General features: G+C 56.4%; 1 protein-coding gene across 3 annotated transcripts in view; it reads left to right on the top strand.

Moving 5' to 3' along the window:
* The window catches only part of DCHS1 (dachsous cadherin-related 1), a 54,270-nt gene extending 30,573 nt beyond the window's left edge, over positions 1-23,697 (top strand). For all 3 annotated transcript variants that reach the window (XM_049823171.1, XM_049823173.1, XM_049823172.1), the window contains 14 exons: positions 2,613-2,709; positions 2,880-3,037; positions 5,079-5,913; positions 6,225-6,464; positions 6,937-7,062; positions 7,364-7,573; positions 8,171-9,034; positions 9,395-9,508; positions 14,350-14,561; positions 14,743-14,897; positions 16,222-16,352; positions 16,866-17,152; positions 17,955-18,093; positions 18,356-23,697. In XM_049823171.1, coding sequence (XP_049679128.1) covers positions 2,613-2,709; positions 2,880-3,037; positions 5,079-5,913; positions 6,225-6,464; positions 6,937-7,062; positions 7,364-7,573; positions 8,171-9,034; positions 9,395-9,508; positions 14,350-14,561; positions 14,743-14,897; positions 16,222-16,352; positions 16,866-17,152; positions 17,955-18,093; positions 18,356-20,970 — 6,183 coding nt within the window. In that variant the 3' untranslated portion in view covers positions 20,971-23,697. The remainder of the gene's footprint in view (positions 1-2,612; positions 2,710-2,879; positions 3,038-5,078; positions 5,914-6,224; positions 6,465-6,936; positions 7,063-7,363; positions 7,574-8,170; positions 9,035-9,394; positions 9,509-14,349; positions 14,562-14,742; positions 14,898-16,221; positions 16,353-16,865; positions 17,153-17,954; positions 18,094-18,355) is intronic.
* The last annotated feature ends 889 nt before the right edge of the window (positions 23,698-24,586 follow it).

Genomic DNA, 24,586 nt, shown 5'->3' with positions numbered 1-24,586 from the left:
GAAAACATCAGCTCGGGGATCAGCTGCAGTCAAAAAGGCAAATCAAATGCTGAGTTTTATTAGAAAAGGAACAGAGAATGAAAGAAAACATCATTGCCCTACATTTCAAATTCTGCACACACTCTCTGCCCGGCCTCCATTCCACTAAATAAGCAGTAATGCTAGAAAAGGTTCAGAAAAGGATGTTAATGTGATCTCCAGTAGATAATGATTTCCATGCAGAAAGAAAATACTTGAACATTCTTTGGCATGGAAGAAACTGCAGGAATATAACAGAGGTGTGCAGTGAATGGCACAGAGAAAGTAATGGGGAAATTAGAAGTTGCTTTTTTTCACAACACAAGACCTAGGCAGCTTCACAAGAAATGACCAGCCAGCAGGTTTAAAATAAACAAAGGCAGTACTTTTTCATGCAGAACATAATTAAATTGTGAAATCATTGCCAAAAGTTGCATGGGTTCAAAAGTAGATGAATTCATGGAAAGAAAAAAATCCATCAAAGGCTGTTGAACAAAAATATGATCTGTGGCTCAGGAAGTGACTTAGCCACAGACTGCTGGAAGCTGGGAAGGTTTCACAGGAGGATTATTCCATACATACCCTATTTCTTGCATCTTCTCTACATATCCGCTGCCAGCCACTGTCAGAGCTATGCCAGTGATTGAGATGGCTCTCTGATGTTTGGAGCAAGCTTGTATTTGCAACAGCCTTCTTGGAGGGTGGACATCTGACCTGGACAAGCCTGCCTGGTAGCAATTTTACTAAGGCTGAGGTTTTTGCAGGGGCAAGACCACTTCTATTGTTGTTTATTCCTCTGTTTGTGCATCAGAAATGGCATTTGTACATGGAGCCTGTATGGATGCTGCTCATTTAACTCCTCTGATGAGTCACTGCTTTCCTCAGATGGAGTTTGATTCCTTGTGGAAGATGAGGGTGACCATACATGCGAAGCAGGAGCCCCTTATATCCTGGTTGAGGGCGATTAGGGACAGCATGAGGGGCAGGCCCTGCCCCAGCCTGTTACACAGGAGGAATTGGAAGGGGCCTCCTAAGCATGGCCCTGCTCAGAGGTGTCCACACAGACACTCCTTTTCATAAACAGCCAAGCTATATTTAGAAGGTCTTCTGCCTCCATCACTGCTGTGAAATGCTGTTGCAGATTCCTTGATCTGGTAGTTAGAAACCATCTCTTAATTTCCAGCCTAAACTAATTTCTGACCACTTTATACTCATTTGTTCTTGTGCCAATATTGTGTTTTTGCTTAAATAGCTCTTCTCTCTCCTTGGAATTTCCCTCCCCTTTCCCCAGTGTTTACAGAGTGCACTCACATCACTGCTTGGCCTGGCTAAACAAGTCCAGCTCCTCTGGTCTCCCCTCCCCACGCACCACCAGCATGGTGCCAGCAGCTTGTGCAACAGCATTAACGCTTGCCTCCTCTCAGGAGCTTGCAGCCTCTTTCCTTGAATTCTTGTTCAGATTCCACTTGTCTTTTTCATAAATGCATTAATGTGGTATCACACAGAGATCACCTAGTACAGCTGGATCTGTGAGGATGATTTGTGCTGTGGGATGTGCTGATAGGATGTGAATTTGAGGTCTTTAGTCTCAGGATGTGAATTTGATGTCTTCTGGTGTGGAAGAGACTGCAGAGTCTGTGCCAAGTGGGGAACCTGCTCTACCACTGAGGTGTGGGTAGGTGCAAGGAGTCTGTGCTGGAGGAGAGACAGGTCTACCAGCAGGCATGGGTTGTTTGCTGAGGATACTCCCAAAAACTGACAGGTGGTGAGGGGCAGTAAATGGGGATGCATCCATTTCCATGCATCCATTTCCATAATTATCCAGGGAGGGTGCTTGCATGCAGTGCTATTGCATGTGGTCTCTGTCAGGAAGCTGGTAACTCACCTCAGAAAGTGGGGTTAGCTGAGCACGTGCATAATTAATGTCTTGATGGTACTATGATGCACTGGCATAAAGTGGTGGTATTCAGTGCCTACAGACAGGCAGTCAGCAATGCTAACCACGAACAAAGGAGAGAAGGGAAAAGCCCTAAGAGCCTAGGTGTCCGAGCCCAGGAAGAACAGCCAGCTGCATTTCCAGAGATCGCAAGCCTCCCTGGGCTGGCTGGTGGGAACTGAGGAAATCGCCTTCCATTGCCAGGGTGACTGGCCTCTGAATCTGTGAGTGCTCACACCTTGCATTTGCAGCTGAAGAAGTCTGTTGAGGGCAGAGAGAACCAGGACTGTCACGGAGCCCTCAATTTTCCTGGTTGTAGAGGCTTTGGGTGTAACATGGGTGACATAGCCTCCTCCCATCACCATGCAGCTCACTGCTGCAGCATGCCCCAATGCTGCTAAGCTGGTTGTTAAACAGGGCAGAATGGGAGGACGGCTAGCAAGGCAGAAACTGCCTTTGCCAGCTTTGCTGCGGACTTCTCCATGTTGTCCAGCCTCAGGCACAGCCTGTGGGTCTTGTCAGGGGGGTCTGTGCCTTGGGTGAGGTGCAGGGCTGGTATAGGAAGGTGCAGATCCTGTACCGACCGTGCTCAGGGGTTTGGGGGGGTAGTCTGAAGGGTGCCCTGTGCCACTCAGCTGCTCCCTGGACTGTGCTGCAGGTGCTGGAAGAGAAGCCATCGGGACTTCTAGTCGCCTCCCTGCAAGCCAAGGACCCCGATGAGGGTGAGAATGGGACCATCATCTACTCACTGATAGGTATGAGCTGCAGAACTGACTGATCTCTGCCTTGCAGCTATCACCCTTGGGGGCAGATGGGTGCCCACTGCCCAAGCCCTGCCACACCACGCCCCCTCCTCCATCCCAACCTGCCCCCTGCCTTCCCTCTTCTCTGCCTTGCCCTGTAGCATTTCACCTTCTTTCTGCAGGAGCCTGGGCAGAGCGTTTCACACTGCACATGGCTACTGGAGAGTTGCGGACTGCCACAGTTCTACGCCGGTCTGATCGTGCTGAGTACATCTTCACTGTGACAGCCAGTGACCGGGGCACGGTGCCTCGCAGTACATCAGCCATCATTCGCATTCAGGTATCCAGCACCCTCAGCTCCTCTTGTCCCTGCACCATCTACCCCTTGCTCGCTTCTCAGAGGACACCATCCAACTACTTGGCAGCCTTCCTTTGCCTTCATCTGAGGACACCTTGCTCAGCTGTTGATCCAGCCCTAAAATCTGTGTGGAGAACCTGGGATGGGAAGGGGTGGGTCCATCTGCCACTGTGCATGTTCTCATTTGTAAAGTGGTCAACAGCATTAATAGTAAGCAGTTCTGTCTTTTCCAGACTTAGACAGACAACCCGGTCCTAGCTATGCTGTTGCAGAGAAGACCTTAGAGGTCCTCTGCACAGAGACATTGATTCTTCCCAGCATCTACTGAAAACAGTGTGCTTGACATGCAGGGTGTTCTTTACATCTCTATAACTTTGGCACTCACTGTCTGGTGTATTGGCCTAGACAGCCAAGTCCTTTCTCTGTTGCTAGTAATGAGCTTCCTTTTACAGCAAGAGATTCGTTCCCTCCCAGTCAAGGCACTTTCACAGTACACCAGTTCACATCTTCCTGTCCCTGTTCTTGCAGTTCGTAAGGCCATTAGACTCTCCTTGTTTGATGTTCTGCTGCTTCTCTGTGCTGGCAGTGCCTTCTAACATCATCAGCAATTTCATAACACACTCAGCTTTCTTTTGCCCTTCCACCTATCAAAAGTAACTGTCAGCACCAACAGCCATCTCTGCAAAGGCCCGCTAATCACTCTCCTTGAGCCAGTCGATTTTTTAGTCCTTTCCATCACACAGCCACACTGATACTGCACCTTTCCCCGGTTAAATGAGTGATCTCTCATGTGCTGCTGCATCAGAGCCCAGCTAAAGCCCAGGCAAGCTAGATACACTGCATTTCCTTTGTCCTTGAGGAGAGAAGAACTGTGTTAGCCTGGCACATCTGCCTTTAGCCATTCCACAATATGTTTTACACCATTTCCTTTTTATGCCATGTCTGTAACTGTTCTTGTCATTAAAGTTGTTCTACAGCCTTCAAAGTGTTGAGGCCGACTGGCAGACTGATTGTCCCTGAAGTGCTTGTTTGCATTCTTCTACTGTAGCTATGTGCTTTACAGTTGCCAGTTTTGATCCCCTCTGGGCTGACAGTTCTGCTGTATTCTCTTTTTCCCCAGCTCCTTGACATAAGCGCACTGAGTTCTTCAACACGTTTTCCCTTCAGACAACACTATGGCTTTTCATGCATCCTCCCTCCCATCCACAGGTGTACCTCATCCCCAAATTAACTTCAGTATCTTTAATAAAAGTAGTGGTAGTATTTATTTATCTTTGGGTCACACCAAGTCATCTTTCTTCTCTGTACCTCTCATCTGGATGAGTGTTACCTCTCTTCTTGCCCACTCTTGCTTATGTTTTGCAGAATGGTTTCTGCTGGTGTCTGTTGCCTTTGCAGTATCTAACACAGCCACAGACTCACAGGCTGGTTGAGGTGGGAAGGCACCTCTGAAGGTCATCTTGTCCAACCCCCCTGTTCAAACAGGGCCACCCAGAGTCAGTTGCCCGGGACCATGTCCAGACAGCTTTGGACTGTCTCCAAGCATGGAGACTCCACCACCTCTCTGGGCAATGTGTCAGTGCTCAGTCACCCTCACAGTGAAAAGTGTTTCCTGATGTTCAGAGGGAACCTCCTGTGTTTCAGCTTGTGCCCAAGGCCTCTGGTCCTGGCACTGGGCACCACTGGGAAAAGCCTGGCTCTGTCCTCTTTGCACCCTCCCTTCAGGTATCAATATACTTCGATAAGATCCCCCCGAGCCTTCTCTTCCCAGTCAGCAGCTCTGTCTGTCCTTACCTGCCCTAGCTCCCCAGGTGAAGCTCATCTTTCACCCTGTCAAACCCATGCTTATCCCCAGTACATTTTTCAGGCTGCTATTCATCTGTTAGGCCACAAGAGCTGAGACCTTGCCTCCTGAGACCTGCTCTCTGCGGGCCCCATGTCCCCCCCTCCACCAGCTCCCTGATAGGACCTCCTGGCACCCAGCACCCTGGTGCATGCCCCTCACTGCTGCCTCTCCTCACAGGTACTGCCATCCTCCCGGGTGCTGCCACGGCCTGATGCCACTGTGCTGAACCTGCACCCTCTGGAAGGGGTCAAGCCGGGGTCTGTGATTGGCTCGGTGGCACCCCCAGATGCCCCTGCAAGAGGACAGCTGACCTACACAGTGGTAGGAGGTGGTGGGGATGGCACCTTTGTGGTTGACAGTGTGACAGGGGAGATTTATGCTGCCCGGGAGTTGGACTATGAAGCTGGGGCACGGCACGTGCTTCAGGTGAGTGCTGAGGATACGCAGCATGGCTATCCCTCCAGCCGACTGGTGCTGGTACAGATCCACGTGCAGGACTGCAATGACCAGGCACCCACCTTCCCTGAAGACCCCATTACCATCGTGGTGCCCGAGAATGCCCAGGCTGGCTCATCCATCTTCACCTTCCAGGCGCTGGATGGGGATGGCGTGGGTCCCAATAGCCAGGTGCGCTACGCCCTGCTACACCAGAAGCCCCCTGGGGCTCCCTTCCAGCTTGACAGTCACTCGGGGCTGCTGACCCTTCGCCAAAGCCTTGACCGGGAGGCTGCTGCCTCCTTCCTCTTGGTGGTGGAGGCCACAGACCAGGCCCGCAACATCAGCCAGCGCCGCTCGGCAGCTGTCACAGCCCGTGTGTTTGTGACTGATGAGAATGACAATGCGCCCATGTTCCTCTCACCTGCTGCCGTCAGCGTCATGGAGGACCAGCCGACGGGGTTCGTGGTACTGCATGTGGTGGCCCAGGACAACGATTTGGGAGAGAACGGGCGTGTGAGCTACTCATTGCGAGCGGGCAACAGTGATGGCCGCTTCCACCTTAACGCCGGCACTGGTGAGGGCCCAGCAGGATGCAGGGTGGGCAGCAGGGACACTGGGAACACAGGGGCTGAGGAGGGCACAGGGATACATGGGGATGTAGTGTGGTGCACAGGAGGAGAGCATGGGCTGGGGAACCCGGAGGAGGGAGGTGGGGTGCTGAAAGCCCTAAGCATAGCACCTGCTTGGCATGATACTGCTGTCTCTCTTGAGACCTGGCTGTCCCTGACTCACCCCAGTGCCTGCAGTCTTGTGATAGCTCTGTCCTGGGAGCAGTCGGGCCTGGTGCTGTACGGTCCCAGCTCGCCCCTCTCCCTGTGCCTGCAGGTGCACTTTCCATTGTGCGGGCCCTGAACCGGGAGGAGGTGGTGCAGCACAACCTGACCGTGGTGGCCATGGATCATGGTTTCCCACGCCGCTCCGCCACACAGCTACTGTCCGTGCTGGTACTGGATGTCAACGACGAGGCTCCCACTTTTGAGAAACCTGAGTATGAAGCACACATCATGGAGAACTTGCCAGCTGGCAGCCCTGTGCTGCAGGTGCTGGCCATGGACCGGGACCTGGGTGAGGATGCAGGGTGAGGGTGAGCTGCCCAGTTTGGTCAGGGGCCCTTCCGGAGATGCAGCACCCGGGACTGGGTGCACTCTGATCCCTTCCACCTGGCTTGGAGAGCCTGGCTGACTGTGGAGGGAAGGATCTTGACCTAGCCTGGAGATGAGAGATGGGCTGAATCCTGGGAGAAGCTGAGGATGAGAACAAGGACTGTGATTCCCTCTGCTCCCCAAGAGAATGGTCTTTATTCCCTGGAGGTTCCTTGGCCCATCTTCACTTCCACAAGCTGGGCTGGGCTGGGACCTCCCTCCATCACACATCTCTGCCCGTGCTTTACTTGCCAGGGAGTGAGATCATCCTCTCCTGCAGCCTGTGTGACCCCTGGGCTGAAAGCCTGGGAGGAGGGAGGTGCAGGGCTGTGAGCCAAATGAGAGGCTTCTGGGGTTGCTTCTGGGCTGCCCTTAAACCATGTTCCTCCCTGCAGGTGCCAATGGGCAGGTGTCCTATGGGGGTCTCTTTGGGGGACCGTTCTCCATCCACCCACAGACAGGGCTTATTGTCACCACACATGCCCTGGACCGCGAGGAGCAGGAGCAACACGTGCTGATGGGTAGGGCTGTGCTGGCACATGAGGGGGGTGCAGCAGGCGTGGGGGTAGGAAACATAGGGGAGGCAGATGGGTGCTCCCCACTGCTGGGGTAGGGCAGTATTGCAGGGAGGGCAAGCCATGGGAAGTGATGGGGGTTTGTGGGGCATGTAGGGTTGTTGGGTGGTTTGAGCATGCAGGAATGCCAGTGATCCCATGCCTGGCTGCCCTTGTGATTTTCTGTGCATTTGCATATGATGGTCTATCTTGATAGTAGCTCCCAGTCAGCAGGGTAGCCTGCAGTGCTCTTGCTGTGTTCCTGCAGTCTATGCACGGGATGGTGGCCTTCCCCCCAACCTCTCCAAGGCAACTGTGCGGATAACAGTAGGGGATGAGAATGACCATGCACCATACCTGGAGAGTGAGTCCTGCTCTGTGGAGGTCCCTGAGAATCAAAGCCGTGTGGCACTCTACACCCTGCGGGCCACCGATCCTGATGGAGGCGAGAATGGGCGCTTGGAATACCACGTGGCAGGTGAGGTGCACAGGGAGCTCTGTAGCTTCTTTCTCGGCAGTAGGTAAGGGCTGTTCACCCTGGTTTGCTGGTGGCTCTGGGAAGCATCAGCTGTGGCAGTTCCTGTTCCACTTAAGTTCTCTCCTGCTCCAAACCACATGTAGCTGCTGCCACCTCTCAGCCCTCTAGTTTCTCTGTCCCCAGTAAAGAGCACCCCAAGATCTGGACAGGCTGCACTTCCTCATTCCCCATGGTCTTGTCTGGTTCCCCAGGCTTGGACTAGTTCCATACCTCTCTTGGGTGCTCTGACCTGTTGAATTTACAAGTTGCTAAGTGAGATCTCTCTGCTGTTATCATGCCATGCGTTATCTGGGGGCTCCCTGTGGCAGCAGCACTGGCCTGTAAGCTCTTGGAGCCAGTTCTTACACGTACACACACAGACCTGGACCAAGGAGGTTCAATCCCACTGGGCCCTTAAAGAAAACAGCTCACTCTACCCTCGGTGCTGGGCCACAATGGGATGGACTTCATGCTGTCTTCTCTGGGCAGCACAGGGCAGGTCCTTCCTCGTACCAATTATAGTCATGCTGTCTTTTTATTCCCTTTCTTCTTTTCCAGATGGAGACCCTGGGCAGGATTTCAGCCTAGACCCAGTCTCCGGTGTCCTTTCCACTGCACGTGCCCTTGACCGGGAGCAAGTTGCTTCCTACAGCCTCACAGTGGTGGTGCAAGACCACGGCACCCCTCCGCGCAGTGCCACCATGTCAGTGAACGTGCGGGTGTTGGACTTAAATGACAATGCACCTGGTTTTGCTCAAGCCACCTATGTGGTGGAGGTGCCAGAGGACTTGCCTGTTGGTGCCCTGGTGCTGCAGCTGGTGGCTGAGGACCCCGATGAGGGCACCAATGGGCAGGTCTCTTACTACCTGGGCAATGAGTCACTTGGCATGTTCCAGGTTGAGCCGCAGAGTGGGCACATCAGAAGTGCCCAGGCACTGGACCGGGAACGCCACCCCAGTTACAGCTTCCTGGCCAAGGCTGTGGACTCAGCACCATGGGAGCCCAAGAGCGCAGCTGTGCGTGTCATGGTCACGGTGCGAGATGTCAATGACCATGCCCCCGCCTTCCTGCACAGCCCCCTCACTGTCAACTTGTCCCGCCACACATCACTCAAGCAGGTCGTGGCCACCATGAGGGCAGAGGACAGGGATGCAGGTGCCAATGCCTCCATCCTGTATCGCCTTGCCACCCCCAACTCCGCCTTCGCGATCAACTCCTACACAGGGGATATCCAACTGCTGCAGCCCCTGGGCTCGCTCAGCCAACGCCAGCGGACGCTCTTCATCCTGGCCACAGACCTGGGGCAACCGGCACGCTCCTCTACCGGTGTGGTGGTGATCCATTTGCAGGAAGAGCCCTACCGGGGGCTGCGCTTCCCCCGGAGCACCAGTGATGTGGCCCTGCCAGAAAATGCTGCTCCAGGTATCAGCTTGGCAAAGTGACCGGCAAGTGCTGGGATGAAATGGGACAGGAGCGGAAGTGGGTGCTGGGCTGACAAAGCTGTGGGAAACTCAAACCAGGGAGCACTGCAGGGTCTTGGGAAGTCCCATTATGCTTTGGATAGACCCAAGGGACTGCAGGGTCTGACTGGTGCCCAGGCTGTCCAGGGTGGTAATCCCCATGGGTTTGCCTCAGGGTGTTCAGATCATTGTAGGCAGTCACAGGTGCCTAGTTGCTCCTAGAAGGTCTTCAGGGGTCACGGTGAGAACACACCACCCTGATGCTCTCCGCCACCTGTCCCAAGACTCTGCTGTCCCTTCACACTATTTAATTCACTTCCAGGCACTGCTGTGGCAAGCATCCAAGCTATGCACATGGGGGGCTCTTCTGGGCGCATCACGTACAGCATCGTCAGCGGCAACGAGAAGAATACTTTCCTTATCCAGCCCAGTTCAGGTACAGCACCAAGAGCACCTGGGGAAGCAGCAAGTGGGAGGCTACCTGTGCTCTGCCAATGCCTGCTCAGCTATCACAAGGCTCAGAGCCATCCTGAAGGCACAGGAACACAGCCTACACCTCTATACCAGTAAATTAAATAGTGTTAGTATTTGGACATGGACACTAACCTGTCATTGTCTAGAGGTTTTTAGCACAGCTCCCAGCACAATTTTGGTTCCTCCTAACTGGACCTTTCCCCAAAAACTCCTAGGCCCAATTCAGGAGTTAGCAGAGGCCAGGACCATCACTAAGATGCAATCTGGGTGCAGCCCCTGCCTTAGATGGCAAATCCAGCCAAATGACACAGCCTATGTTGGGGCCTTGGAGCCAGGCACCTGGACTGTCGCACTTTATTCTCTGGTGTGCATGTAGCTGCTGTGACTGCAGCACTGCTGTGGATTCATAGTTGTCTCTGTGCAGTCCCAAAGGTAACAATAAACGGGGAACCACTCACTGTCCAGTGAGGATTCTAAGGGAGCCCGGAGCCCGCCCTCTGCACCAAACTCTTCCTTGAGCAGTCAGCAGGTGCGGAACATATCAGTGCTGCTTGTGGGTGGCTGATAACCCAGGCAGAGCAGCAAGGCAGGTTGCAGACTGCCCAGTGACCCTGAGCAAGCTGGCATTGTTTGCACTGCATGCTTGAAAGGGCAGCCTTTGAAGGGCCACACATCCCTTGGCATCAGGGAAAGCCTGGCTGAGGGTAGGGTGAGGGGTGCCTCGCTGTGAGGTTAGTGCTTGCCCTGTAGTTTGGAAGAGACTGGGATATCACAACCCCCAGTATCAATACAGGCTGGGGGAAGAAGGGATTGAGAGCAGCCCCACGGAGAAGGACTTGGGGATATTGGTGGATGAAAAGCTGGACATGACCCAGCAATAGGTGCTTGCAGCCCAGAAAGCCAACCACATCCTGGGCCGCATCAAAAAAAGTGTGGCCAGCAGGTCGAGGGAGGTGATTCTGCCCCTCTACTCTGCTCTCATGAGACCTCCCTCTGGAGTACTGCATCCAGCTCTGGAGTCCTCAGCACGGGAAAGACATGGACGTGTTGGAGTGGGTCCAGAGGAGGGCCATGAAAACAGTCAGGGGGCTGGAAGGCCTCTCCCGTGAGGACAGGCTGAGAGAGTTGGGGGTTGTTCAGCCTGGAGAAGAGAAGGCTCCAGGGAGACCTTATTGCAGCCTTTCAGTACTTAAAGGGGGCTTGTAAGAAAGATGAGGACAGACTTTTTAGCAGGGCCTGTAGTAGGACAAGGAGTATGGTTTTAAACTGAAAGAGGGTAGATTTAGATTAGATATAAGGAAGAAATTATTCAGTATGAGGGTGGTGAGGCACTGGAGCAGGTTGCCCAGAAAGGTTGTGGATGCCCCATCCCTGGACACATTCAAGGTCAGGTTGGATGGGGCTCTGAGCAAGCTGATCTAGTTGAAAATGTCCCTGCTTCTTGCGCGGGAGGGTTGGACTAGATGACCTTTAAAGGTCCCTTCCAACTCAAACTATTCTATGATATTGGAAAGTCAGTCCTTGGAGCCCAGACATCAAGCTGGAGCTTCTTGTTAAAACCCCATTCTCTTGTGCCTCCTAAATGGTTGGGTTTGGGACAGGATCCCAGGCTGACAGAGATCTTTCTGACACTGTGCTTGTGCCCTCTGCAGCCCATGGCCACTGTGCAGGTCCTTGTGAGCCACCCATGGTATGGCAATGCGTTGGCGCCATGATTAAGTACTGGCCACTGCAAGTCACCCGTGGGCATGGTGGGAAATGCTCAGCTATGCACAAGTACCCATCTGAAATCACAGTGCCCATGGCAGCCCGCTGTCACCATGCATCCCCTCAGCTGCCATACAGACTCCTCAGCACCCTGGTGTCACTGCAAGCCACTCACTGCTCCGTTCTTCTGCTGCAGGCAAGCTACAGCATGGGCACTGAGAGCACTGTGGGGAGGCCAGACCAGCACATTTTCTCATGAAGGGGGTCCGAACCCCCATTAGGGGATGGCCCCACTGAGTCCTGAGGAGCCTGAGCTGCAAGTTTCCTGCTGCAGCCTTGCATCATGGCAGCCAGCCAGCATCATGCTGAGCTGCCCCCACAGGACTGCCTGCACCCCGGCTGTCCCACAGGGCCTGATGCCACCTTGCAACAAAGCTACACGCACAGCCTGACTGCAATTCCTCTGTCACCTGGTGCATGCCAGCACCCAAACAGAGTAACCCCCAATCCCAAACTGAGCTCAGGAGTTGGTAGTCTGCAGTTCCTGAAACCCAGAGTCAATGGGCAGGTGTACTAAAGTCCCAATCAGGCTTACAGAGGTCTTTGACTGTGGAGAGCTGTTGTCCCCAGGGCTATTCTGCATGCTTTCAGTTCCCAGGGACTGCTGCCTGTGAAGGAGCAGGCTTCACACAGTGCCATAGGAGTGTGTCTGTCTGAAGCTCCCATTCAGGAGTGAGCATTTGATAGCTATGGAGCTGGGCCAAAGCTGCTATGTCCATGAAGGCAGGGCTGACAGGGTGGCACCCTGGCCAATTCTGTCTGGTCCCTGAGCCAGCACCCAGGTCTCTGAGCCAGCAGTCACCATGCTCCTATGTGCACCCGGGTCTCTCAGCCACAGCCTACATGGCTGCCATTATAGCCTGCAGGTGAAAACAAGCCCAAGTGACTCCCAGGCTGCCCATGGGGCTGCCAGAACCATGCCTTGTCCTGTCTGTCCAGTTCAGAGCCAGGCTATGCGAGAACAGCAACTGCTCAGATCTGCCCAGTGGTCTGCCCCTGAGCAGACCTGGTGCAGCACAGCACCACTGCACCAGCTTACAACTGAACCCCTGTGCCAACAACTCAGCTGGAACAGACCTCACAGAGCCCTTCTTCTCCTCTGTGCTTTTCTACCCAGGTCTGCAGCCAGAACCTACACACAGGGACCGTGCTCCCCACTGGGAGGCTAAGACCTGTGAGGTCAGTCATGCAGAGAGGTCCTGTCTCCCTGCTGTCCTAGGTAGTATGAGCAGGGCTCTGCTACACCATGTGCGGCTGTTACACTGGTCTGCGTAGCAAGCTGCCATGCTGTGCAGCAGCAAGGCCTGATGGGGTCACAGAATCACATCCACCCCCTGTGATCACTGTCCCTTTGCATCCCTTCATCTTGCCTCTGCTCAAGCTGTGTGTGCCAGTGGTTCTCAGAATACCCTGGACATGTCCTGGCTGCACCTCTGTTGCACCTTGGTTGCTGTGGCAATACCACTTCATCTCAATGAGGAAACATTTCCCTCAGGCAAAGTGCCCAGAATACAGGATTTTTCCCTTAAAACATGTCCCTCCTTGAGTCTGGTTTGTCTGTAAGGGCTGCCCTGCTTTCTCCCAGGGCAAGGGACTGTATGCTGCAACCAGATACGGGGTGCTGGAGCACCACAGTGAAGGAGGCCAAGGGAGGCTGGCATAGTGCTGCTCTCCTGCCCTGTGCCAGCTGCCCAGCAGTGCTACACTGGGCCCCTGTCCTTCATCTCTGCTTTGATAATGGTCCAGTACATGGGCACCAGTCCATGACTGTCCTCAGCCATCCCCAGGCTTACGTCCTCACCAGGGAGGACCAGAGGTGATCTCCACAGGAGGTGTGTCAGAGCTTTGCATTGGTGAGCATACTAAAGTGCCTGCTTTGGACAAGAGCAGAGCTAGGGCATGTCACAGGAGCATACTCAGCCCCATACTGTGGCACCTCAGGCTCTGCTGCTTCTGTCCCAGGCAGGAACAACCCTCAGAAGGCAGACTGCTGCTGACTGCTTTCCTTGTATTTTCTCTGGGCCAAACCAGACCTGGAGGCAGGGCCTGCTCTGGCAGCCAAATGGTGCTGGAGGGACAAGGAAGCACAGCTGGCTCCCAGCCCTTGGGTTGCAGGAGGTGAGGACACAGCCATTCTCCAAACCAGGCCACCATGCTGGTAGCTGTATTCTGTGTTTTCCATTCGGACATACAGCCTGATTTCAACTGTGTGCATTGGAACTCATTTTATCATGCAAAGCTGGCCGCAGAGCTCTTACACAGAAGCTAAGTTTGTCCAAGGCCACATAGCTGTTCTAGATGCCTGATATGGCATCCCTATCACCTGACCAGTTCACCTGGTGGTTGCATGTAGATGCTGAAACAGGCTGCAGAGAGAGTGAGGCTCCGCAGGACTCCCCAAGGCAGGAATTCAGCCACAGGAGCGCAGTTCTTCCTCATTACATTTGAATGCATGCCTGTAGGAATGCTGCCAGTCAGGATATCTTTTTGGATGCCCTCCACCTTCCTGTGTGGGACAGCAATACCTTGTCACTACAAAAGCCCAGGTGCACAGTGGCTCAGGAGGACAAGAATGGATGTCTGTCCTCAGACCCCTCGCAGAAGAACTGCTGGCAGCTCCTACAGTGTCTTTGTAAGGATTTGACCTAGACTAACAGATGCAGTTTGGTGAGTTTGGCTTGGATCTTGATGAGCTTGTGGAGCAGTATGGGGCTTGACATGGAGCAGTTCTTTTTCAAACTGGCCATGCCTCAGATGGTGTCTTGATAATGGGAGGACTATTGCATGCTTTAATGTAAACAGAAGCTGTCTGTCCTGCGCAAGGTGCAGGATTTATCACCCAGGGCAGCTCACTGGGACTGATAAGAAGGCTGTCAGTTTGGAAAGGGCTCAGAAGAGCTCAGTGTGTTTGTTTGGTCTATTTGAGAATGGATGGATGAGCAGAGGGATGGACTGAGTGTAAGGGAACAAAAGAGAAGATGAGGGATAGATGTGCTGGCTCTTCACTCACCTCATCCTGCTGTTTCCCTGCTCCAGGTGCCATCTCAGTTCAGGACTCCAGCAGCCTGGATTTTGAGGCCAGCCCCCGGCTGCGCCTTGTGGTCCAGGCAGAGACAGCAGCTTCCTTCAGCTTTATGGCCATAAACCTTAACCTGCAAGATGTGAATGACAACTTGCCACGCTTCCAGCTGCAGAACTATGTGGCGTTCATCTGGGAGTCACAGACCTATGACTCACCAGTCATCCAGGTATCACTGCAGGCACAAACAGGGGCATCTGGAACTCTGGCCTGCCTCTCTGCTGGGGTGAGGGGCTGGGGGCCTGTGCCCTGGGCCTGGGGCTGGCACCTATGGATAGGTCTAGTCTTGGAGGTTTGTGGTTTGCAGGGCTCCACAACTGCACTACTGAATCTCTCCTGTGGCTTTGCAGGTCCTGGCAGATGATCTGGATCAGGGAGCAAATGGGCAGGTGACTTATGCCATCAACCAGTCCCTGCCAATGACAGGCTTGTACCACATAGATCCTCAGACTGGCACTATCACTACTGCTGCCATCCTGGACAGGGAGATCTGGTCCCAGACCCGGTGAGTGGAGACAGACTAACTTGTGCCTCAGATATGAGGGGGGCATAGCTGTGGAGCAGCATCGCCAAGGCTGCGGAGGATACTCTGCTACTTTGTGCCACCCAAAGCTGTCTCAGCCCTGTCTGTAAAATGTTTTTGCCAAACAGCAGGAACTTAGGCTTAGTGTTAATATGGGGAGCAAATGGTGTTGAAGGCATGACAGATGGCTGTGAGATGAGCCAGTGCTCTGTTCAGCCTGGTCTCTGCAAATCTGAGAAGATTGGCAGGGGGGGCAGTGGACTCTTCAGTGGTTGCATCCATTCCCTTCCGTGCCTGCTTAATCCAGACCACATATGCTCAGTCCCTTCCCACTCCCATGCATTGCACCCTTCTGCCCTGCCACACATGCTCCAGGTGCTATGCACTGCCCCGAACCCTCTTGCAAGCCCTCCTGCATTCAGTGCAGGTGCTCTGGACCCCTTGCCGTGTGCACACACTCTAGACATCATCCAGCCAGTCTAGCTACATAAGATAACGGCAAACACTACAGACAATGAATTTAAGACTTCCCCTGCCCTTTTACACATGCATCGTTCAGATGCAAAGAACAACTTCTGCCACCCCACACAGGCTACGTTCTCTCCCCCATATGCTCCAATGGCTACATGTCTCTCTCCCCTCATGCCAGGCATGGGGAGGCCTACGGCATTCATTCTGTTCACATACTCATCACCATTCCTTAAAGAGGCTCCGTGCATTCCCCAACACCCAGATTGCTCCAAATGCCTTTCTCCCTGCACCCCACAACATGCTCTGCCTGCATCATCTCCCACACACATTCCAGACTCTGGCCCCTTGCATAGACTGAAAATGCTACGGGTGCATCCACTACGTCCCCTTGCAAAAGCCTCCAATCACGCATGCATCTTTTGTCCCACGTGCCCATGCGAGGTCTGTGCATGAATACACTGCTCACCACATGCTCCAAACACTTGTGCCCAGATTCACTGCCTGCTCATATGTTCCAGGTGCTGGACACAAACCCATTGCCCTCCAAACACGCACCTCAAATATGCATCCATCTGCTGTCCTGCCCCACCATACTGTGGATGTACACACATCCACTGCCCCACACATGCATTCCAGATGCTCTGCACATATCCATTGCCCCAGACACTCCAGATGCTGTGCATAGTTCCACTACCACATGTACACACTCCAACCCTGTGCACACATGCAGTAATCCCCTGACATGTTCCAGATGCTGTGCATGCATGCATTGCTCCCTCACACATATGGCCACACATCTGTGAACCTTGTGCTGTGCCCTTGTGCTTGCCCACAGTTTGGTGGTAACGGCAATGGACAGAGGGACTCCGCCTCTTGTGGGCTCTGCCACGCTGACCGTCGTGGTGATGGACATCAATGACAATAGCCCCACCATCCCGTTTCCCTGGGAGGTGCGGGTCCCAGAGAGTAAGTGCAGCTCAGCCCCATGAGGTAATGCGTCACTGATGGCAAAAGCTGAGGCGCGATGGACACCTGTGGGTCGGGAGAAGCCCCCATAGAGGCCTGTCCATTCCCTTGCCAAGGGCTGGCTTGTGCTGACCCGCTGGCTGAGCTCCCCCTGAGCTCTTCGGCATTGCCCTGTATGTGATGGCCTGGGGCTGGGGGTTGTACAGCCCCTATGCTGCAGCTGTGTCCTGAGGGAACCAGTTGAATTCCCAACTCATCCCTGGACCTTGCTCACACTGTAGGGGCTCTGGCTGCACACACCTGCCCTGCCTGCTCTCTCTCCTTGGCCTGTGTGCCCTGTGCCTGTGCCAGCCTTGGCCTGCCCTGCCTAGCTCCCAGGACCTTCCCCTTCACCCCTAGCATCTCCCCCTTGTCCCCAGTGCTCAGGCTCTGGACTGAGCTGGTCTCCCACCACATGAGCCAGGTCTTCTCCAAGGTGGTGGAGCTGCTTGCTCATGCCTTGCCTCTCCACAGACACACTGCTGGGCACCCAGATAGCCCAGCTGACCGGGAATGATGTGGACTCAGGCCCCGCGCTCTCCTACACGCTCATGCTGGATGGTGATGCTGTGGGCACATTCAGTGTGCTGCGGTATGGGGGACGCATTGCCCTGACGGGGCCACTGGACCATGAACAGCGCAGCCACTACACTGTCACCTTGCGTGCCTCTGACACCCGCCATGAGACCGAGGCCAACCTCACTGTCGTTGTGGAGGATGTGAATGACAACGCACCGACTTTCAGCCAGGGCTTCTATCAGGTACTGTGCACACAGGTGTGCCAGGCAGTGTGGACCATCCTGCACGAGCCCCTCTGCTGCTCCTGCCTGGCTCACCTGGCCTTACAAGGCACAGAGATCCCCTTGAGGATGGGTCTGAGCCCATCCTGGCCCCTCTCTTCCTGGGCTCCCATCCACATCCTGACACCTGTCATGCTGTCACTGTGGCATGGACAGGAGGCTGAAACCAGGCACATAGCACTGGGATCAGCAGCTGCGGGCTTGCACAGCTGCATGCAGACGGTTCATACTGGAATAGGTGGGAACAGTGGGAAGGCCAGAAGTGGTGGGAGATGGGTCACAACCTGGACAAGTGTTTCTGGCGAGACCTGTGCTGAGGGCCCATAGGCAGATCACTGGATGAAAGCTGACTTTTGCAGTGTGCTACATCTCTGGAGTAGAGGTGGGAAGCTACAGAAATGCTTGAAGGTTGTGAGAGCACAGACCAATGGAACTGTCTGTATGTGCTGTTTGGCACACCAAAAAGACAAGAGCTGTTTTGATTTGTATAAAATACCCTCTGTGGAGAAAGTATCAGCTCTCAGAGTAGCAGAGCAAAGTAGAGAAAAGGATCAGGAACTCAATGCTGAAGCTGGTTGGGAGTCGCACTAACAAGGCTAGGTGCTGTGCAGGTGGGATGGGCCCCCTCAGTGTGCCAGCCATGAGCTGAGCCACCTTGGCTATCACTGCCCTGACCAGCCCCAGACCTTCTCCCAGCCCTGCTGGCTGGCTGGAGAGACCGCATGGGGGACCTGGCGCTGACTGGGGCTTCCTCCTCTTCCAGGTGACGTTGCCAGAGCACACGCCTGCAGGCAGCATCATTCTCACCGTGAGCGCAACTGACCCAGACTCAGGGAGCAATGGGAATGTCACCTTCCACCTGGCCGTGCCCAGCCCTGACATCGCCATCGACCCCAGCAATGGTGCGTGCTGCTGGCTGTTGTGTGGGCCCCATCTTGTGGGTTGCTCTGACAGTGCCTGCAGAGGGAGGTGCTCCCATGCTGGCCCAGGCTCAGCCCCTCACCAGGTCACAGTCTGGGTTGGCCAGTGAGGCAGACATGGTGGTGTGTCCATCGAGCGCTCCCACCACAGCATCCCAGATGCCTGTTCCTCCAGCCAATAACCCTAACACTCTTCCCAGCTCCCTGCTGGCCCCATGCTGACTCTGGCTTTGTGCCCTCACAGGGACCCTCTTCACCATACGGCGGGTGGAATTCGACGCCAGCCAGCCCACCCTGGACCTGGTGGTGGAGGCCCGTGACTGTGGCTCTCCCAGCCTCTCATCCTGGGCCACAGTGCAGCTCCAGGTGCTAGATGTAAATGACCACAGCCCCAGCTTCCAGGTGCCACACTACAATGCCAGTGTCCCTGAGGACCTGCGCCCAGGAACCACCGTGCTAACGCTAGAGGCAGGTGATGCTGACCTCTCCCGGGAGAATGCCGGCTTCGACTACACCATCGTCAGTGGCAATGGCGGCAATGCCTTCCAGGTGGAGAGCCGGGTGGCCTGGGCAGGGGGGCATCTCCGCACTCAGGGTGCCTTGGTGCTTGTGGAGCCCTTAGACTTTGAGGCCATCCCGGTCTACAACCTCACTGTGGCAGCCTCAGACCGGGGCCTGCCACAGCGCAGCACCACAGTGCCTGTGCTCATCACCGTGCGGGATGTCAACGACAACCCACCCGTGTTCACCCGAGCTGAGTACCGCACAGCGGTGAGTGAGAGCGCACCACCCGGCACGGAGCTGCTGCGTGTGGTGGCCCACGATGCTGACTCGGGGCCCCGTGGCCATGTTCACTACACCATCAGTTCAGGTGACCAGCATGGGCTTTTCCAACTTCACGAGAGCACGGGAGCCCTGTGCCTGGCACGGCCCCTGGACCGGGAGGCCCAGGCACTGCACGCACTTGTGGTGCAGGCCACGGACGTGCCAGGCGGACACTTTGCACTGGTACCTGTAGCCATCGAGGTGAAAGACGTCAACGATAACAAGCCGTACTTCCCAGTGGAGGTGCTGAGTGCCAGCATGCGGGAGAACCTGCCTCCTGGCACACTGGTCACCACGCTGCGTGCCGTCGACGCAGACACCGGTGTCTTTGGGGAACTGCGGTACACAGTGCTGGAGCAGCCAGTGGGTGAGCCCGGCATGGCAGAGGGCCGGGATGCCTTCGCTGTCAACAGCAGCTCTGGGGAGCTGCGCTCCCGACTTACGTTTGACTATGAACGAACCAAAGCCTTCCAACTCCTAGTCAGGGCCACTGATGCTGGCAATGCCTCCGCCACGGTGACTGTGCGGGTGCTGGTGACAGGGGAGGATGAATATGATCCCATATTCCTGAGTCCCTCCTTCAACTTTGAGGTCCCTGAGGGCGCCCACAAAGGGCAGAGCATCGGGCGGGTGCTGGCAACAGATGAGGATGAGGGGGCCGACGGCGTCATACTGTACTCCCTGGCAAAGCCCTCGCCGTACTTTGCCATCAACCAAACCACAGGCACCATCTACCTGCGTGTGGACAGCCAGCCCCAGGCTGGGGCTGGGCGTGCCAAGCGAGAGCCACGCGAGATGAGCCTGGAGGTGCAGGCACGCAGCCCCCTGCCCGCATCCCGCTCGGCCTCTGTGCAGGTCACCATCGACGTCACACACACCTCCTTTGGCCTCGCTCCAGATCTCAACCTGCTGCTGGTGGCCGTGGCTGCCTCACTGGGGGTTGTCGTGGTGCTGGCCGCTGTGGCCATTGTGCTGGCGCTGGTCCGCTCTCGTCACCGCCGGGGCCATGAGAAGCCAGAGGGGGACAGCCCGCTGGGCCGCGTGCAGAGTGGCTCCCTGCAGAAGCTTGGCCGCGAGGAGCCGGCGCTTCCCGGGGGTGAGCACATTTACCACCAGGCCCTACCAGGGTACGGGGGTGAGCCGGCAGGGCCCTACACGCGGGGCGGCTCGCTGGACCCCTCACACTCCAGCGGCCGAGGCTCCGCTGAAGCTGCTGAGGACGATGAGATCCGGATGATCAATGAGTACCCTCGCGTGGCCAGCATCACGGCCTCCATGCAGGAGCACATCTCTGCCCGTGGCCCTGACTCTGGCATCCAGCAAGATGCTGACCAGCTCTCTGACATCTCCTGCGAGCCGGCCGCCCTGGAGAGTGCCCAGTGGTTCAAGAGCAAGAAGGGCTCCGGGCTGCTGCTCCCGGGGCCGCCCCCGCAGCTGTACCGCGAGGATGGAGGAGGCAGTGCCTTCCTCGGCGTGCGCTGTGGCCTCAGCGTCTCCTCACCGCCTCAGGACTATGCCTTCCCAGAGGATGGCAAGCCCTCCGTGGAGGGCTCGCTCACTGCCATCGTGGCCAGCGACGAGGAGCTCCGTGGCAGCTACAACTGGGATTACCTGCTGAACTGGTGCCCCCAGTTCCAGCCGCTGGCCAGTGTCTTCACAGAGATTGCCCGCCTCAAGGATGAAAGCTCCCTGCGCAAGCCCTTCCCGACCAAGCCCAAGGCAGAGCCCAAGCCCCGCATCGACCCCCCACCCCTCATCACCTCAGTGGCCCACCCGGGTGCCAAGTCTGTGCCCCCCAAGCCACCGCCGGGCAGGACCTTCCCACACCCATCCTCCCTGCGCCGCTCGCCCATCAGCCATGAGGGCTCCATCTCGTCCTCTGCCATGTCACCCAGCTTCTCCCCCTCGCTGTCCCCGCTGGCTGCCCGCTCCCCTGTGGTCTCGCCCTTTGGAATCTCACAGGGGCCTTCTGCCTCCGCTATCAGTGCCGAGCACTCGCTGGAGCCCCCCGAGGAGGCCGAGCTCAGGATTTAGACCTGGGCCCATGGACTCCTCCGCCCCACCCCACAGCCATGGGGTCAGGAGTGGGGCCAAGCCCATGGCTGCTCTGCGTGGGTGCTAATCCTGCTCTCCTAGCACCTTGCCTGGTCTGGGGCCCCCATGGGCTGTGGGTTCCTTTGTCCTTTGGGGCCGTTGCCTCCTGTCACTCCCTGCGGTCTGGCAGACTCAGTGCTGGTTTTGATGCCCTATGGACTGCTGATCCTAGTGCCAGCACCCCAGGGCGATGGCTCCTTGTACTGCTCATGGTGTCTCAGATCAGCGCCTGGCAGGATGGTGCTTCATGGTACTCTGTGCTCTGAGAGAGGCTGGGAGCAGATGGGTGCTCTCTGCCCTGCTGTGCCGGGGTGCTGCAGATTGCAGACCCTGCCCTTCCCCAGCCACTTGGCACTTGCCTAAGCCACACAGCAGCCTGGGTGCAGCAGGACGCTGAGCCATCCCCGCTGGCCCCTTCCCCACAGGAGGTCGCAGGGCTGGGGAGAAATGTTCCCAGGGCAGGGATGCACTGCTCAGCAGGTGCAGCCACAGCAGCCTGCCGGCCTGCCTATGCTGCCTGCGGGGATGGGGATGGCTGAACCTGCTTCCTGATAGTGAGGGGCAACCCATCCCAGGTGAAGCTGGAGTGGGAGGAGAAGGCAGTGCCCACTTTCTGCTTGCCTATCCGTGGCTGGTGGGGGGAAAGGAGATCCTCTGGGGTGTCTCAAGACCTTCCACCTGCCACCACTGCATGTGACCCTTTTAAGGGATCTCCTTCCTAGAGCTGCTGGGGAGCCCTGTTCCTCAGGGCCTGGGCTGGGAGGTGGATGCCCTGCTCAGCATGGGAGCCCCATTCCTGGAGAAGCTGCTTCAGGGGCCAGGTACCACTCTGGGCTGCGGGTTGGCTGGGGTACTGGACATGGACACTGCCCAGGCACCAGGTAGGCTGTGCAGTGGGGCTGGCAGGAGCAGCAGCATGAGAGCTGCAGCAAAGCTGACCCCGAGACAGCCTGGCCCCAGGAAAGGCAGCAATGTGGCCACTCAGCAACACAAGCCAGTGACCTCCTCCCACTCCATCTGCTCCAGGCCTGGTGGCCAGCCTGCAGCTACAGGGGAGCAGGTGGGAGGGGGTACCCCAAAAAGCTACATGGCCTGAAGCTGGCATGGTGGCAGCCAGCATGTTACCTTACAGCCACTGGGTGGGAAACTGGGCAGCTGGCCTCCCCCAGGGCCCTGCAGTGTGACATGCTCACCAGGACAGTCTGGGCCACCAGGGACACCTCCAAAATATGGGTAGGTGCCAGACTCCCAGCTCCCAGGCCCCAGCCCTCTGTGCAGGGGCTGCTCTGCACCACCCCTTCATGCCATGTTCTGAGCGTGGTATAGAGCCAGACTTCAATGGGGCAGGTCCCCATCCTCACTCCAGCACCACTCACAGAGCCGGCCTCACGGCTGGTGTCATGCTCACGCTGGGGTCAGCTCCCTACCCAGTGCTCACCCCACAGCCCACGGCTGCTCACAGTGGAGCAGGCACGCATTGCGTGGCCCTGTGCCCTGGGGGTGCAGTCCTAGGGCCTGCCACTGCCGCCCTGGATGCTCACAGTCGCTGTGATACACACACGGGCATGGGTGCAGAGGGAGGGCCTGGAACAGGGCATGTGGAGCACTTGCGGCAGCCCCAAATACAGTCAGCCTGGGTGTGAGCATATTTGTGGTGTCAGGGAGGAAGCCCAGCCATCTGAGAAGGAGGTCTGGCAGAGTTTCCTTCCTATCACACTTTTCCTAGACCCACTCTGTAGCCTCAGCCCGAAGCATGTCGGCACCATGGCTGCAACCCCAGCCCCAAATGTTTTATCACAGCAGTGAAAACCCATCACTTTTGCCCACTCCCCCCCACTAAGAACCATCTGCCACTGCAGCCACATCTGTCGTGGTCTGAGCCCTAAAGCTCCCAGTTTGTGCTGCAGGTCCCAGCCTAGCCTGCACTGTGGGTATTCCCACACTGCGGGCAAGCGCTGCACCCTGATCCCCACAATGCACATGTGAGTGGGTCCCTGGTGCCGGCAGCCCTGGGAGCTGTCCTGGGCACAGGGCAGTGACATGGGACAGGGATCTGCAGCAGTGATGGTGGCACCAAGGCAGCTGCAGGGCCATGCCTGCACTGCCTGGGAACCACGGAGGACCCAAGGCAGCTCTGGGAAGGGAGGATGGGTTCTGCCTCACTCAGCGCAGGGACAGCCCATGGAGGCTTTTGGGGCGGGCACCCCTCATCCCTTCTCTCCTGGATGGGCTGTTCTGCTCACAGGCACTGTGGGGAGCACGCCAAGGGTGCCATGTGCTCCCTTAGCCCTGCGCAGGCCTGCAGGGTGGCCAAGCAGCCCTGCTCCCCCCTGCATGTTTGGGACAGGGGAACACAAAGAGCTCACTCCACCCCCCCCCTTGCACGCTACATAGAAGGGTCAGACACACGGCAGCCCCACTTTGGTCTGGGGGAGTACAGCCATGGGCTGCTAAGCCCAGCCAGGAGCCAAGCCTCCAGTTATTTATTTTTACACATTGTACTACGATTCCTGTTTTCTACTTTGTTTGTACCTTTTGTATCGTGTCTCGCTGAGCTGCATGTATTGGGCGCTGCTCATCGGCCTGCACACTGGGCCATTCCAGCACAGCCTGGACCCAAGTGCCAACTTCTCAAAGAAATGCCTTAATAAACCACACTTGTTTGTACAGAGATGGACATCATCACTGCTGCTCTGGGCTCGCATTGTGCTGGCACTGTGGGCCCACCGGGTGCTGGGGAGAAGCACCAGCAGGACTGGCAAGCGGGAGACTGACCTGAGGCACAGTGTGGCTCAGCATGTGGCTTGGCTGCCGGCAACATGCCATGAGCCACAGGCACCCAGGGGGGACCTGCACCCTGCACGTGGCTCTGGACAGTTCCTTGGGTGGGAGACCTGGGACTAGCTGGGGCACGTGTGCTGTGCTGTGGCTGCTTCTGGCCCCTGGGACAGATGCTGCCAGCTCCAGGCAGCCCTGCTGCCTGGCCCCAGCTGCCCACCTCCTGGCCTTAGCAATGGGTCAGGCCAGCACACGAGGTGCAGCTATTTCAGCCTTTTGCACAGCAGAGGAAATCAAGAGCCCGAGCACTGCACTGTGAGCCTGGCCTGGGTGCCTCTGACTCCTCCTGTGGTGCATAGCATGGCTGCACGTGTCCAGGCATCGCTGCACACGTGGCCCTGGCCAGGCCACCGGCACCACTACATCATTCAAGTCCCTTTTATGAGAGGCTGCCGAATCTGGCTGGTGAGGCTGCCACAGTGCTGCGGCCCCAGGTCTAACAAGTAGTGAGGTTGAGCATGTTTTCCCAACAGGCGCACACACACACAAGCACAGGTGTCCAAGACACGTCTACATGTGCGCACACAGCTAGCCATGCAGAACAACATGGACAGACATAAACAGCACCAAACAGCCTCATCCTGCTCCCCTCGCTGGCTGACGAACGTCTGTTAGCAGGAATATACACATACAATGTGGAGTTCTCCAGTAGCTGGGATTAGACACAGTCTGCCCAGTCGGTAACCCTGGACTCCCAGTCTCCCCAGTTGCTGACACC

Source organism: Accipiter gentilis, chromosome 19 (genome assembly GCF_929443795.1).
Source record: "Accipiter gentilis chromosome 19, bAccGen1.1, whole genome shotgun sequence".
Classification (NCBI taxonomy): Eukaryota; Metazoa; Chordata; class Aves; order Accipitriformes; family Accipitridae; genus Astur; species Astur gentilis.
Note: the sequence above shows the minus strand (reverse complement) of the source record. Positions and strands in the feature narration are given on the sequence as shown.